A 15,412-nucleotide genomic window follows, 5' to 3' on the forward strand; every position below is an offset into this window, starting at 1 on the left:
GAAATAAAAGAAAAGAAGAAATTATGGAAAGAATACATCCAAGACAAAAATATGAAAATTATAAGAGACAAAGAACAAAAGTTAAAGAGATAGTTAAGAAAGAGAAAAAGAAAAGTTGGGAATAATTCGGGAAAAAAATGGAAGAAAACAGCAAAGAAAACGTAAAATTATTTTACAGAACACTGAAAAACCTAAGAAGTAACAAAGAAACGAAACTGAAACAAATAATGAACAAGGAAGGAACAATAATAAACGACGATAAGACAATAATGGAAAGATGGAGGGAACATTTTCAGCTGATACTGAATGGAAATCAAGCGAATACAATGGAGAAGGAAAGCCACAACAGGAGAGTATCCATGAGAAACACGGAAAATCCAGAAACTATAGAAAAAGAAGAACTGGAAGAAGCAATAAGAAAGATAAAGATTGGAAAAGCACCAGGAAGCGATGAAGTAGCACCAGAAATGATGAAATATATAGGAGTAAAAGCAAAAGAAAAATTGTTATACATATATAACCTAATATGGAAGAGAAAAGTAATACCCAGAGAATGGACAAATGCAGTAATTATACCTATATACAAGAAAGGAAACACAAGAGACTGTAGAAACTATAGAGGTATATCCCTACTATGTGTAGCAGCAAAAGTATCTTCTTCTTCAAGTGTCATCTTCGTTCCGAAGGTTGGCGATCATCAGGGCTATACGTATTTTCGAAACTGCTGACCGAAACAATTCGTTGCTGCTACAGCTATACCATTCCCGTAGATTCTTTAGCCAGGAGTTTCGTCTTCTTCCTATGGACCTTTTTCCTGCTGTTTTCCCTTGCATAATTATTCGAAGCAGTTCATATCTTTCGCCTCTGGTAATGTGTCCCAAGTATTGCAGTTTTCGTTTTTTGATCGTAAATATGACTTCCTTTTCTTTATTCATTCTTTTCAAGACCTCGACATTTGTGACTCTCTCGGTCCATGATATTCTCAGGATTCTGCGATACATCCACAGTTCAAATGCCTCTAATTTTTTGGTATCAATCTTTTTTTTTTTAGCAAAAGTATACGAAACCATAATAGAAAGGAAAATTAGAAAAGAAATAGAACATAAATTAGAGGATGTACAAAGTGGATTCAGGAAAGGACACAACACACAAGGCCATATATTCACCATGCAACAAGTAATAGAAAAAGCCTTAAAGAAAAATAAAGAAATACATTTGAGCTTTGTAGACATGGAAAAAGCATTCGACTTAGTCAAAAGAAAAGATATATGGGAAAGCCTAAAGAAGAAACAAGTAAGTGAAGAACTGATAAAAGCAACAAAGAGTATATAAATGAAAACAACAAATACAGTAAGAATGTTAAATATACAGTCAGAACCATTTGAAACAACCCAAGGAGTTAGACAAGGGAGAAGTCTCAGCCCAGTACTATTCATAAATGTAATAGATGAGATAGTGAAAGAATGTAAGAAAACATTCAAGAAATACTGCATCGGTTGGAACAAAATGCAAATGATAAATGCTGAGATGTGTATATTTGCAGACGACATAGTATTAATTGCGGAAACTGCAGAAAAACTGAAATACAACTTAGAGAAATGGAACCTAGAAGCAAGCAAATACAACTTAAACGTAAACAAAGAGAAGACTCAAATAATGAAAATATCAAGGAAACAAGGGACGGAAGATCAAATAGAAGTAATGATAGACCAACAAAAAATAATACAGACAAATTAATACAAATACTTAGGAACAGTAATCAACAACAAAGGAGACATCGAGGATGATCTTAACAACAGAATGGAAAACACAGGAAAACTATTCCAAGCACTAAATAGAGGATTCCTTAATAACAAAGAAATATCAACAAAGACCAAGATGACAATATACAAAACAATATATAGACCTCAAGTGACATAAATATGGAGCAGAAAATTGGATATTAAACAAAAGACATCAGAGCAGAATTCAGGCAGCAGAGATGAAATACCTCAGAAGAACGATAGGAGTAAAAAGAACTAATAGAATCAGAAATGAAGAAATAAGAGAAAGACTCAAAATCAAACCGATACTTGAGTCAATCAAAGAGAAAAAATTGGCATGGTTCGGACATCTAACCCGGATGGAGAATAATAGACAAGTAAAAAGAGTGTGGGACGCCAAACCAATAGGGAAGAACAGAAGAGGAAGACCCATTAAAGAATGGAACAGTGACATCTCGCAGATACTGCAGAGTAAGGGTAAGACTTGGCAGGAAGCAACACAGATGGCATCCAATAGGAAGGAATGGAGAAAGTTCGTTAAGAGCTAGGACACCTCAGAAGACTGTCAAATATTGTAATTTAATGAATTGTATTGTAAACGGCCCAACACCGAAAGGTACAAATGGGTTCTACTGATTAAGTTAAGTAAAGTAAGTTTAATTTGCTTTAGTGACGTTTTAGAAGATTGTCATTCGTTTTTCCACTTGCACAAAACTCGATCCTTAAGATGTTACATAGGTCTTGTATTTTCAAAAAATATTTTTTTTTATTTCATATAAAAATATAGTACTTCAATAATATTCATATTAAATTTGAAGAAATTCCAGAAATATTACCGGAGTTATAGAGATTTACATACCGCATTGTAGGCACGATTTCTCGAGAACGGCTTGACCGATTTTGCTGGAAAAAATTTTTGGTTCATCTTTATAGTACTGTTTTGTAATTTAATGAAGGGATTTTTAATTGGTAAATTCATTCTTGTTTTATACGAAAATAATGTTTTAAATACGATGAGAATCGGACAAATGAAAAAAAAAAATGAGATGAAAATTCATTCATTCAAACTTATTTAATATTTTTAAACTTACTTACTGACAGTAATTCAAATCTCTATAACTCTATGTGAATACTCTTGACCTACTGAAGTATCATACTTTCATATGAAATAAAAAAATTAATAAATTTTTTGAAAATACCTAACTTCTAATGTAACTTCTTTATCTATCACTCGCTTTTATATCACTGGCGCTATTTTTGATACTCGACTTTTTCTATATCGGAAATTTCACTTGGGCACTAGCTTTTTCGTTGCCTTGCTGAACTAATATAGGATGATATCCATATAAATCTGATTCGTCTAGAATTTTCTTAAGGCTACAGTAATTCCAGTTTTTCAAGAGGACCTTTGGAATAGATATTTTTGAGAGTTTGAAGGGCTCTTAATTAGTCACTGAAGATATAGCAATTATGGCTACATAGAAGGCAATTTCCACGAATATTCCATGACTGTAACTTTTTTAAGATGTTGTATCTCCAAAATGTATTGAATGCTTTTTTAAAAAATACTGCGATACAATGGTGTTTTGTTGCCAGAGACTTTGAATATCACTTTTTATGTCTGATATGTATGTTGTCTATCTCAGATCGGGTTTATCGAAAACCATTTTGTTCACTTATACCTAAATTTGAATTTTCTAGATGTCAAATCAGTCTAGAGTTGATAATTTTTTCAAGAAGCTTGCCCATTGCTCAAGTTAATTAGTTAATTGGTTATTGGTTTATAGCAATCAGGGTCTAAACAAGATTTTTGGCTTTAGAGAAATGGGAGAATGATAGATCGTGATCAAACAGATACAGACTGGTGTCATTGCCAGATGAAGTTAAATAATTGAAGCATGTAATTTTTAGCAGGTGCAGGCAGGCGTTTTAAGAACACAGTGACGAGATGTTTCCCGTACTTCTTGAATTGAAGGAGGTTCTAATGGTGTATTGTTTCCTGGTCCTGGAAGTGGTGGATTTTCATCTTTAACTTCTATGGAAAGTAGCTCTTTATAATGTTTCATCCACCTATTTAATATCTAATATCACTTTGATATTGAATTTATGTTCCTCCTAATTTGTATATGTTATCAGCCTTGATTTAAAGTCTTTTCTTGTACTATTCACATATTTATAGAACTTTCTGGTTTGATTTTGCTTTTTTAAGGCCTCAAGTTCTTCCTTTATTCAATTTTCAATCATTTTTCTTCTGAGTAGGTACTTCTCTTTTCTTCTAAAATCTTTTTAATTTCGTTATTTTTCCCAAGTTCTTCTTGGGAAAGTAAGTCTTCTTTTGTTATTCAATATTGTTCTTGCATGCTTTCCACTATTCCTTAGTTGTTAGATTCTCATTAGTTATATTTTCAGTTTCGATACAGTTTTGAAACTTTTCTGATGTTTGCGAATTTTTGAAGAGTTTAATATCGTGGAGAGTAGAATCTCCCAACTACACATATAATAGAAATATGTGTAGTTGGGAGAAACTACAAGAAGCCGTCTTAAAGGTATGACAGGATGAAGTAACTGGATCAGTGTTATGATCAGAAAGCGAATTTGAAAATGAAAGTCAGCAGGTTAGCGTTCGTCCCAGTGAGGATGTTATAGAAAACCAATTTCAATCACTGGAAAATTATCAGCCTAGAACTTCTAATCAGGAAAGTCAATAATCGTTTGAAGAATCTTCTAAAGACCACAATACGTTTGAAGATGATAGAGTAAGACAATCTAAATTTTTTATCGGACGGGATGGGAAAACAAAATGGACAAAGAACTGTCTTAATAAATCGGTTAGAACAAGACAAGAAAATTTAATTACTTTACTTCCCAGTATATAAAATAATCCAAAACGTTGTAAGTTGCCCATTTCTTGCTGGAAATTATTCATGGATAATATTATTGTAGAAGATATTTTCCAATGCACTAATAAAAAAATCAGTTTAGTCGCTCAGAATTATAATGACCAACATAAGTAAATCACCAAGCCTATGGATGTAGAAGAAATTCGTGCACGATCGACCAAAAATTAGAATATTTTCAGGAACGTTGTTCCTTTCGGCAATATATTCCCAAAAAGCCATCCAAATATGGCAAAAAAATATTTGCCTTAGTGGATGCCAAAACATTCTACATTTTAAATTTAGAGGTATATGTTGGCTCACAGCCTGAAGGACCTTTTCAATTCAGTAATCGACTGTTTGATGTAGTAAACAGGCTTGTAAATCCAATACGTGGTACTAACCGCAATATAACCTTCGACAACTGGTTTACCAGAATACCGCTAATGGAACATTTGCTTAGTAAACATTGGTTAACATATGTTGAAACTATTCGTAAAAACAGAGAAATACCGACAATCTTTTGAATTCCAAAAACAGAGCTGAAAACCACGCATTTTTCGGATTTAAAAAGACATTTCTTTGGTGTCCTTTGTCCCGAAGAAAAACAAAATAGTGTTAGTAGCTTCTTCACTTCATCATGATACAAAATTTGACCGCAAATCAAATAAACCTGAGATTATATATAGACTTTTATAATCACACAAAAGGTGGCGTGGATATGGTAGACGAAATGTCTGCGTTATATAATGTATCTCGTAGTAGCAAGCGATGGCCTCTAACAATTCTACAATTTTACTGTTTAATACTGTAAAAATACATAGTTATGTTATTTATCAAGTCAACTGAAAAACTAAAACGCAGATTTTTTTTAAAGAACTTGGTTTGGCACTTATTAAACCATATATTGAAAAACGAAGTATCAATCAAAGAATATCATCAGAAATAAGGGCGAAATATAAGGACAGGCCAGCGGAGAGGACACTCAAGGACCTCCCAACAAGAAACAATGACCAACATCTAGATGTGGAGTGTGTCCCCGTGGAAAAGACAGAAAGTGTCAAAACAAATATGTGAAATGTGACATTTTTCTTTGCCTTGAATATTGTGTATATTTTTGTCCTAAATGTGCTTCAAAGTGTTAACTATGCTATTTAAACAAAAGTTTTTGGTTACTTTTTATTAATTTTGTATTTTTTTTTGTATCTCCAACAAAAATTTTGGTAATAAAAATTTAGTTTAATAAACTAAATTTTAGTATCTTTTTTGAATCATTGTTTCATCTGAGTCATTTGAGTACAAGGTTGCATGCAAAAATAAAATATTTTCTCAATTTTATAAATAAAAAAAATGGCGTGATAATTACTCCAGCACACAGCTACTGTCAGAAAATGTCACCACCCAGTCGCCGGGTTAAGTTTGGGTTATCGAGGTTCATAAAACTCAAAAAAGATTGTCAGATTCCTGATCGGGCTAAAGTCACGAAAATACATTATTTCTCTGGAAATTTCTGGACATTTCTCAAAAACATAAAGTTCTTAATTTTATGTTTTATTTTGACTTGGCTTTTTAGTTTTTTAAATCTTATTTTGTTCATCTGGCTATCTGGTTGTTTGCTTCTTTAGAATTCTTTTTTACAGTGTAGTGGCAACAATGAACCAATCGGGATATTAACAAATGCAGATGGTACCACTATAACTGAAACGCAAGACGAATTACGTAGATGGAAAGAATACATTGAACACCTATTTTATGACCAAAAAGTAGAACAATTAAAAGTTGACGGAGAAATCACGGGACCAGAAATAATGAAAAAGGAAGTTATTTATGCCATAAAACACACAAAAGGTAGAAAAGCTCCAGGACCCGATAATATACCAATTGAACTATTAAAGATAATTGATGAAGATAATATTAATGTCTTGGTAGACCTTTTTAACTCCATATACAAGACGGGACACACACCCAAAGAATGGCTTCTCTCAACTTTTGTAACGATTCCAAAAATCACAAATGCTAAAGATTGCAATGACTATCGGACAATTGCATGAATGAGCCACACATTGAAAACCTTCCTTAAAATCATACATAACAGAATCAACATGAAATTAGAACAAGAAATAGGTGATTCGCAGATGGGTTTTAGAAAGGGTCTAGGAACTTCTTCTTCTTCTTTAAGTTCCGCTCCTATCGGAGATTGGAAATCATCCTGGCAATTATAATTTTGTTGGTTACGCGCCATGAGTATTCCGAATAATGCTTCTCTAGGAACTAGAGAAGCATTATTCGGAGTCAATGTTCTGACACAACGATGTCTGGATATAAATCAGGACATATATGCTTGCTTCATAGACTTATGAAAAGCTTTTAAGTATTCTTAAGACCAAAAATATAGATAGTAGAGATCTACAAATTATATCGAATCTGTATCAAAATTCAGAACGCAAGAATAAGGGTCGAAGGGGAACTGACAGACGAAGTAAGTATACTTGGAGGAGTTCGACAAGGGTGCATACTTTCACCACTCTTATTCAACGTCTACAGTGAAGTGATATTTCAAGAAGCTTTATTGGATATTGTGGAAGGTATTTTGGTCAACGGAAATAGCATTAATAATATTAGATCTGCGGACGATACGGTCATATTTGCCAGTGACATGGAAGATCTACAGTACATAATACAACATGTATACAATGCATGTGAAAGGTACGGACTGCAAATGAATCTCAAGAAAACGAAATCAATGATATTCTCAAAAAAAAAACACAAAATGTAGATAACCTGATCATCAATAATACAACGATCGAAAGAGTAACAACATATAAATATTTAGGAACGTGGCTAACCAAAGATGGAGATCAAACAAAAGAAATCAGATCTAGAATAGAAATGGCAAGACACACGTTGATAAAATTGAAGAACTTACTTTGCAACCGTAACCTTAATCTAAAGATCCGCACAAGAATGCTACGTTGTTACGTCTTTTCTACTTTTCTATACGACATAGAAGCGTGGAAAATAAAACAGTCTGAAATCAAAAAATTAAACTCCTTTGAGATGTGGTGCTACAGGAGAATCCACAGAATATCGTGGACTGAAAAAGTAACTAATATAGAGGTGTTACAAAGAATGAAGAAAAAATGTGAAGTCATAAAAAGTGTTAAAATTAGAAAGATTCAATATCTGGGTCATATAATGAGGGGCGAGAAGTACGTATTACTTAGATTAATTATGAAAGGGAAGATACAAGGGAAGAGCAACCCAGGACGACGCAAAATATCCTTGCTAAGAAATTTGAGAGAGTGGTTCGGTTGCAGCCCATTAGCATTATTCAGAAGCGCGGCCAATAAAATTAAAATAGCGATGATGATTTCCAACCTCCGATAGGAGAAGGAACCTGAAGAAGAACGCGACAATGGTGTAAGAATGTTTATCTTTTCGATATTTTTAGTAATTAAGTGTTGTGTATTCGGTATTGATTTCTTAATTTTTTTTGTCGTCAACATTTACAATCAGATTGCTATTGTGTAGTGCTCTTTAATTTATTTATGTTATCAATTGTGTTCTACAATACATATGATGTAAATGAAACAATCGTTTTGACTATCACGTGTTATACTTAACGATTATATCAAAAACATAAATTATAATAAACAATCAAACAACTTTAATAAAAATATTATTATATTTTACAAGTATCTTATCAAATATTTAAAAAAATTATCATTTTTCGCCCAAAAATACTTATCGTCTTTTTATTGATTTTGAGCAAACAAAAAACATGAAGGTAGTATTTTTGATACTAGTTTTGGCTGTTAGTACACAAGCTATTAGTGATATTCCTAGAAACGGTAAAAACATGAAATTTGTTTTTTTTTGCGTATAATTCATACAGTTTTTTAGGAACTGGAAGACATTGGTTTACGTTGCAAGGGAAGGAGTATTTTATTGAAGAAAATGTTAAGGTAAGAAAAGGTTTTTTACTTGCTTTAAAAAAAATCTTTCATCATAGAACTTTAAATAGGTATAACTTTAACTGTATTTTTCCTGCTATTCTCCAATGGCACTATAGTCCAAGTTGATCTCTGACCTCTCTCAGCATTCGCCTCCAAGCATCCCTTTCCTTTGCTGCTCTTCTCTAGTTATCCACCCTTCATTTCTCTTTAACATCGGTTCTCACTTCATCTATCCCACCTTCCTTAGTCTTCCTACTGGCCGATATCCCACCATAGTTCCATTAAGCGTTCTACTAGGTATACTGTTATTATCGATTCTTATAAGGTGATCTGCCCAGCACAATGTTTGTATTTTTACATAATTCACTATAGAGGGTTATTTATAATATAAATATAACTTGTAGTTGAACCTTATTCTCCATATAGCATTGCCGCAGATGAAAATTCAATATCTTGCTTAGTATCTTTGCGTCTGCGAGGTAGGTGATGTTTAGGAATTGGATATGGGGATGGAGCGTGTGAGGTGTAGTGGGAATGTCTTTGACATCCTCATCAACAAAGACATTTATACTACACCTTATGCGCTTCTTCCCCATATCCAATTTTCAAATATCGACTACCTCGTAGTAGACTTACTCCACAGGAATACCACCACCACAGTAATCGCTTATTATAGACATCCAAACCACCCTGTTTATGAACCTCTGATTGAGTATTTTTCCACACTTAACAGAGCCATTCTAATCGATGATTTCAACGCTAGACACACTCAATTAGGTGACTTAACCAATAATCCTAACAGCAGACACCTCTCAGATCTCCTTCTATATCTACCTATTGACAGAATCGCCAATATAGAAGCTACATTCTTTGGTCACAATGATGTGTATCAACGATCACACTCTATGTACTATAGGTGACTCAATATTGTCAGACCACCTCCCACTCCTAATCAAAACAGACCTATGGACCCCCAAACAAATCACCTTATTCTCTAATTGAGAACCAGTCCAAGACTACATCACTCATAACCTCCCAGAGATAGGTAATCTCCCCTTAATAAACGATGTTGACATAGGTATCTTAAAAATTAAAAGTTTTCTACAAGAAGCTTCAATTCTACCACAAAGAATCCTTGCTAAAATTCAAACCAAGCGTTGACTTCTAAGAGAGTATAAAAGTTTTCAAGACTCTTTCATCAAAACAGAATATATCTGACTATCGGCAGCATTCAAACTAGAGGTTAACCTGATACAACAACAACAATGGAGACAGGTTACCGCTGGACTAAACTACTGAGACGGTGGCAACTTCTGGAAAAATTTAAAATCTTAACCAAACAAAAAATCCAACATCATTCGTATCTCAAACATAACAATCAAATAATCACTAATCCTTTAGATAAGGCTGAAATCTTAAAAGATATACTTTAAGCCATATTCATTACCCATAAAAACCCCAACTTTTGACGATTTTGATAAAAAACCAAGCAAAACATACAACTTCTGGCAAGATTGGAACACAACTATCACGAGATAATATTGACCCAGAAACCGTCAGGAGACTGTGTAGACTAGTCAAAAATACTACCGCTGGCCTAGATGGCACAGGAGATGCCTTTAAGAACTTCCAGAAGCCATATTTCCGGTGCTTGTCGAAACTATCATTGCCTGCCTACAGCTGAAATACCTCCCTCCCCTTGAAAAGTATTCGGCATAATCATGATTTTTCTAAGCCAAAAAAAACCTTAACCAGCGCTGAATCCTACAGACCTATCTCTCTACTAAATACTTTAGGCAAGAGTCTCCTAAAGGAAAGACTCACAAAATACCTAGAAACATTCAACGTCATACCAAATATCCAATTCAGATTCAAAGCTGTTTAATCCAAACAAAACGCATTGATAAAAGCAGCAACCATCATTTCTCAGACAATAAATAAACACAATGGTTAAACCATTGATATCTTTCTAGATGTACAAAATGCGTTCGATTAAGTCTGGAATGCAGGACTGATTGAAAATTCCACCAAGCAGCCGTGCCCATTCCATTTCTGAGAATTATCCAGTCATACCTAACCACTCGGACTATACGAGTCAAATTCGAACATCAACTATCATCGCATTCACTCCTCTTGTAGGAGTACCTTAGAGCTCAATAACCGCGCCAATACTATATATAGTCTATAACAACTATTCTTTAGGTCCTCCTAGGGCAGACAGTAGAAGTCGTTCTAGAGCTCAAGCACAACTCGACCAAATAGTCTATTGATGTAACAAATGAAGAGTAATACTAAACCCCTCAAAAACCAAACTGATCCTCTTCAGGAATCCCAAATGCTCCAGATCAAACCTGGAATAACGAAACCACATAATGCTCAACGAAGAAAGACCATTAGCCTTTTAATTTCAGATCGTCAGTATTCTACTTGGGTGTTAAATTCACAAAGACACTTCACTAAAACGCTAACCTCAGAAACAACATCGACAGGGTAAGAAACAGAGCCAAACTCCAAACTAAGTGGTAAATTTGGGAACACCAGTTAAGTTATTCTCCTATATACTTACAAAACCTTCTTGAGACCTATTACAATATCCTGTACTTGCCAAAAAAGCTGAAAAGAGCCGTTCCTAATAAATAAATCCCTAGAACTGACTAATTATTAACTGCATGGAATAGATATTAAATGGTAAACTGTCCTTTATTATTAAATAAATATACAAACAAAATAAACATAAAATCATAAATATAGAGAAAAAATAAAAAGCTACCAAAAACCCAGCTTTTTTGCATCTTTCAGCCCCAAACAACATTACTCTCAATCCCCGTACCCAGACCTCAGACCATGCAACAAAAAAGGGAGACAGTCATACCTTGAAAATTCGAAAGCCTATAACGGGGTCTTCACAATGTTAAATCGGTCTTTTAAAAGTATTAATAAGTTTATTATTTTTTCGGTCATGATCCGTATGTTGCTATTGGTTTCTGCAACATATAATGCCATTGGTTTTATATATTTTGAACTTTACTTCCCTATGAATATCTTTGGATTCAAACATCAGCAACAGATAAAAAATGCTTTGCTAGCATTCATGATCGTTTTCCATATTTCCTCCTTCTCCCTGTCGTCGTTAGTTATCTGTACGCCCAGGTATGTAAGCAGTTTTACAATTTCAATATTTACGTCGTCTATTATCAAATTTTGCTCTGTTTCGTTATTTCCTTGCTTGTATTAGGGCTTTAGTTTTATCTACGTTTACGGCTAGCCCTACTTCTCTCTCACTTTCTTCCAGCTCCAAATAAAGTTCTGTGATATCTCTTATGGTTCAGCTCATCAAGTTTACATCGTCTGCGCACATCACAAGCTGTTTAGACTTAATACACAATATATTTTTTGGGATTACCGACAATTTTTTTATAGATTGTCTGTCAATTGGTTTTTGACTTATAAGATTGGCTACGTAATATTTGTACTCTATTTCTTAGTATTCAAACGCGTATCCCAAATTATATTGTCATACATAAATCTACAGAAATTTTTTTCTTGCAACAGACATGTCGTGAAAACAATATGATGACCTCTATCCTCAACTTTAAGAAAGTATCTAAAGCTAGAGATAAAAAACACTATTTAACTTTTTCAGGCTAATTTCTGGACTGCTGTTCAATACTGTTACCACAATAATATGCAATTGGTAAGTCTAGGAACGCAAGAAGAGAATGATGCGCTTTATAATCAGGTCGATCAATTTCGTAAGTAGAAAAATTGTACCTTATTTTTAATATTATATTATAAATTCAATGGAAAATTTAAGATAAGAATGGGTCAAGAATGTTTATTAGTAGTAGTTGACAAATTTTGAATATTAAGTACTAAGGTAACAACATGTCGTTGCTTTGTATTGTTACTCTTTTCAATTATACAGGGCGTTGAACTTTTACAAATTTTCATTAAAATTTGGTTATACTTGGTTCAATACTTTGTGCAACACCAAACAACTATGTATTCTTGTAACGAGGAACTAAGCAGATTTTAAATTTAAACTATTATAAAGGTCATTCCATTAAAAACATATCTTTGTTGAGGTACAGTGTTAGGGAAGACCCTGTATATTTGTAACTAGTTTTAAACTGTAAAGCTTACAGCCATCTCCTATTTTTCTTTGGCATCTCTTATAATATTATTCATTCTGTAATTTATTAATGTAACGTGGCCATATATTGTTTTGCTGGTTTTATAATATTACACATTATTGTAATTTTTTAGTTGCCGGGCAAGCAGAGTTCTGGTCTTCGGGAAGCAGAATAGCAAACGACGATGACTGGATTTGGCTTACAACAGGATGGCCAATTAAAGTTTTCAACTGGGGCGATGGAGAACCAAACAATAAGGGCAAAAAAGAAAGATGCATTTCGCTATACTACAGACATTATCAAAATGGATGGTGGAACGACGAGAATTGTGACAATGAACTAGGAGTTATCTGCGAAACAAAGTGTCAAGATTAGATGTATTATTTAAATAAATTAAATGCAACATTTTTGCATTTTATTTTCAGTTGAGATGAGTTAAGTAAATATATGCAATTAAATGTAGTAAAGATTACATAATAAAGATAAAATAGTGTTTGGTGTTTATGAATATTTTAAAACCTTTTTTCTATTGTAAGTGTTATCTTTGCTACCAAGATTTAATGTTATAATTTTTTTACATTGCTGAATTGGACCAAGATTAAATCTCAACCAGCAGACTGATCCAGTTGACCAACAATCATATCCAATGCCAGGTATGCAAATAGCATACATACTTCTACTACAAGTGACGCAACGTAGAATGGAAAGATCATTGTTAGGCATAACGTTGCGAGATAGGGTAAGAAACGAAGAAATCCGTAGAAAAAGTGGTGTAGAAGACATTATGAAACACATAGCCAAAATTAAATGGAGACATAACCAAAACAATCTTCAAGTGGAGACCGAGAGCGGATATACGAAACCCGGGAAGACCACCCACAGGATGGACTGACGACATAAAGAGGATTTGTACCAACTGGATTGCAGCAGCGCAAGATAGATCTGAATGGAGGTTTTTCGAGGAGGCCTATGTTCAGCAGTGGACGACTATGGGCTGATGATGATGATAATACATACTTCTACAACAGCCAAACTCAATATCGGTCGATATGTCACAGTACCATCAAAACCAATCACAACCCTTCCCTAACGATTCTGCTAATCAATTCAACCTTCAGCCACAACCACCTCCACCGGCTTAAGTTAATACAAATCCAGCACCCTTATACACTCATTCAAATTAAATACAACACTCTCAGCATACAATCAACAACAACAACAATGACAACGTTCTAATGGAGAGTCGCTTAGAACGTTGTTGTTACAGGAATAGTAGCAATTGAAACGTTATTGCATGAAATATTCAATACATTTACATGTTAAAAAGTAACCTTATTTATATAAAACTTATAGAAGTAACATATTTGAAAGCTTATATCATCATTATAATATCAAAAAATTATTAATAAATTGTAAAATAAAATAATAATTGAGTTTTTTAACTAAACGATAATGCCACTGTACGGAAAAAATACACATCATTACATAAAATAATACCTGTCAAAGATATGAAAATAATACAATTTGTAAAGGTAAAGTAAAATAGAATATATCAATACAAAAATAACTTTCTGTTAAGTACTTTAGCTTACTCTAGTCCTTGCCATAAACAGATATATTTTCATAAAATTCTGTGAAAATCTTAGGAACATTGGGCATCATTAACATGAGATTTTTCTTTTTCTCATTTTTTATTGGAAGTTGTTCTTCATAAAGTTTGCGAAATGTTGCGACTTTTACTGGAGGGAGATTAACGTTTCTTCTTCTTGCTGTTTTCCTTGCAAGGCAGTGAGTATTCCATGGCTGAAGGATGTTGTGGGAGGTTCTGGCTTGGCATGAAGTTGGATCATCATGTGTCGTTTAAACCACACAAAATGAGGTATTCGAAAGTTTACTGTTCTCACAGAGTTTTCAATAATGCTAAGGTCTTTAAAATTTTCAGTAGACATTGAATAGACAGAAAACTTTTTTGAAGCAGCTGTAATTACGTCTACCCATTGGGAAGAAACATAAACCATTGCAGATTTCTTATGACGCTCAATTAGGGCAAAGTCCTTGTCATAAGGTAAGAAGCTGTGACCTGAGCTACCATTTCCCAGTTCTTATTCTGCCCTGTGCAACGATCTGATCATATGATTAAGTTAAGGGTTATGTTCACTTCTAAAGGGGCAAAATGATGGGTAATGTATGCAAGAATGCATGACGCAATTTCTACAGAGCCTTGCTTTCCTTTAGTTTCATCCCAAAGAAACACCATTGCTTTGTTGTTACCCTGGCCATGGACACTCAGGTTGTAGCACGATAGCTACTACTACTACTACTAAGGATTTCCACAGTTTTCACTGTCTTCCTTCACTCAACCGTTTTCTCCAATTTTCCCTGTCATTCCAGTCTCCATCTCGCAGGGTTCTTTTCTCCATAGCCTCGTCGATTTCATCTCTGAATGACCTTCGGGGTCTTCCTCTCTTTCTTCTTCCAATCGGGCTCCATTCTGTGATTTTGTTTATCCAGCGTCCTCTGTCCGCTCTTCTGACGTGGCCGTACCAGGATAGTCTCTTCTCCTCTATATAGTCGATTATGTCTGATTGCACTCCCATTCTCCGCTTAATCTCTGCGTTTTCAATTCTGTCTCTTTTTGTAAGTCTACAGCTTCTCCTCAGGAACTCCATTTCTACTGCTCTTAT

General features: G+C 34.0%; 1 protein-coding gene across 1 annotated transcript; it reads left to right on the forward strand.

Annotated features, from left to right (window-relative positions):
* The first annotated feature begins 8,334 nt into the window (after positions 1–8,334).
* LOC140444781 (lectin subunit alpha-like) lies at positions 8,335–13,221 on the forward strand. The gene is made up of 4 exons (XM_072536541.1): positions 8,335–8,490; positions 8,543–8,604; positions 12,239–12,347; positions 12,862–13,221. Exons 1-4 carry the CDS (start codon positions 8,421–8,423, stop codon positions 13,101–13,103), a joined length of 483 nt encoding a protein of 160 aa, XP_072392642.1. The 5' UTR covers positions 8,335–8,420; the 3' UTR covers positions 13,104–13,221.
* Positions 13,222–15,412: the final 2,191 nt, after the last annotated feature.

The sequence above is a fragment of the Diabrotica undecimpunctata genome, chromosome 6, assembly GCF_040954645.1.
Source record: "Diabrotica undecimpunctata isolate CICGRU chromosome 6, icDiaUnde3, whole genome shotgun sequence".
In the NCBI taxonomy this organism is placed as follows: domain Eukaryota; kingdom Metazoa; phylum Arthropoda; class Insecta; order Coleoptera; family Chrysomelidae; genus Diabrotica; species Diabrotica undecimpunctata.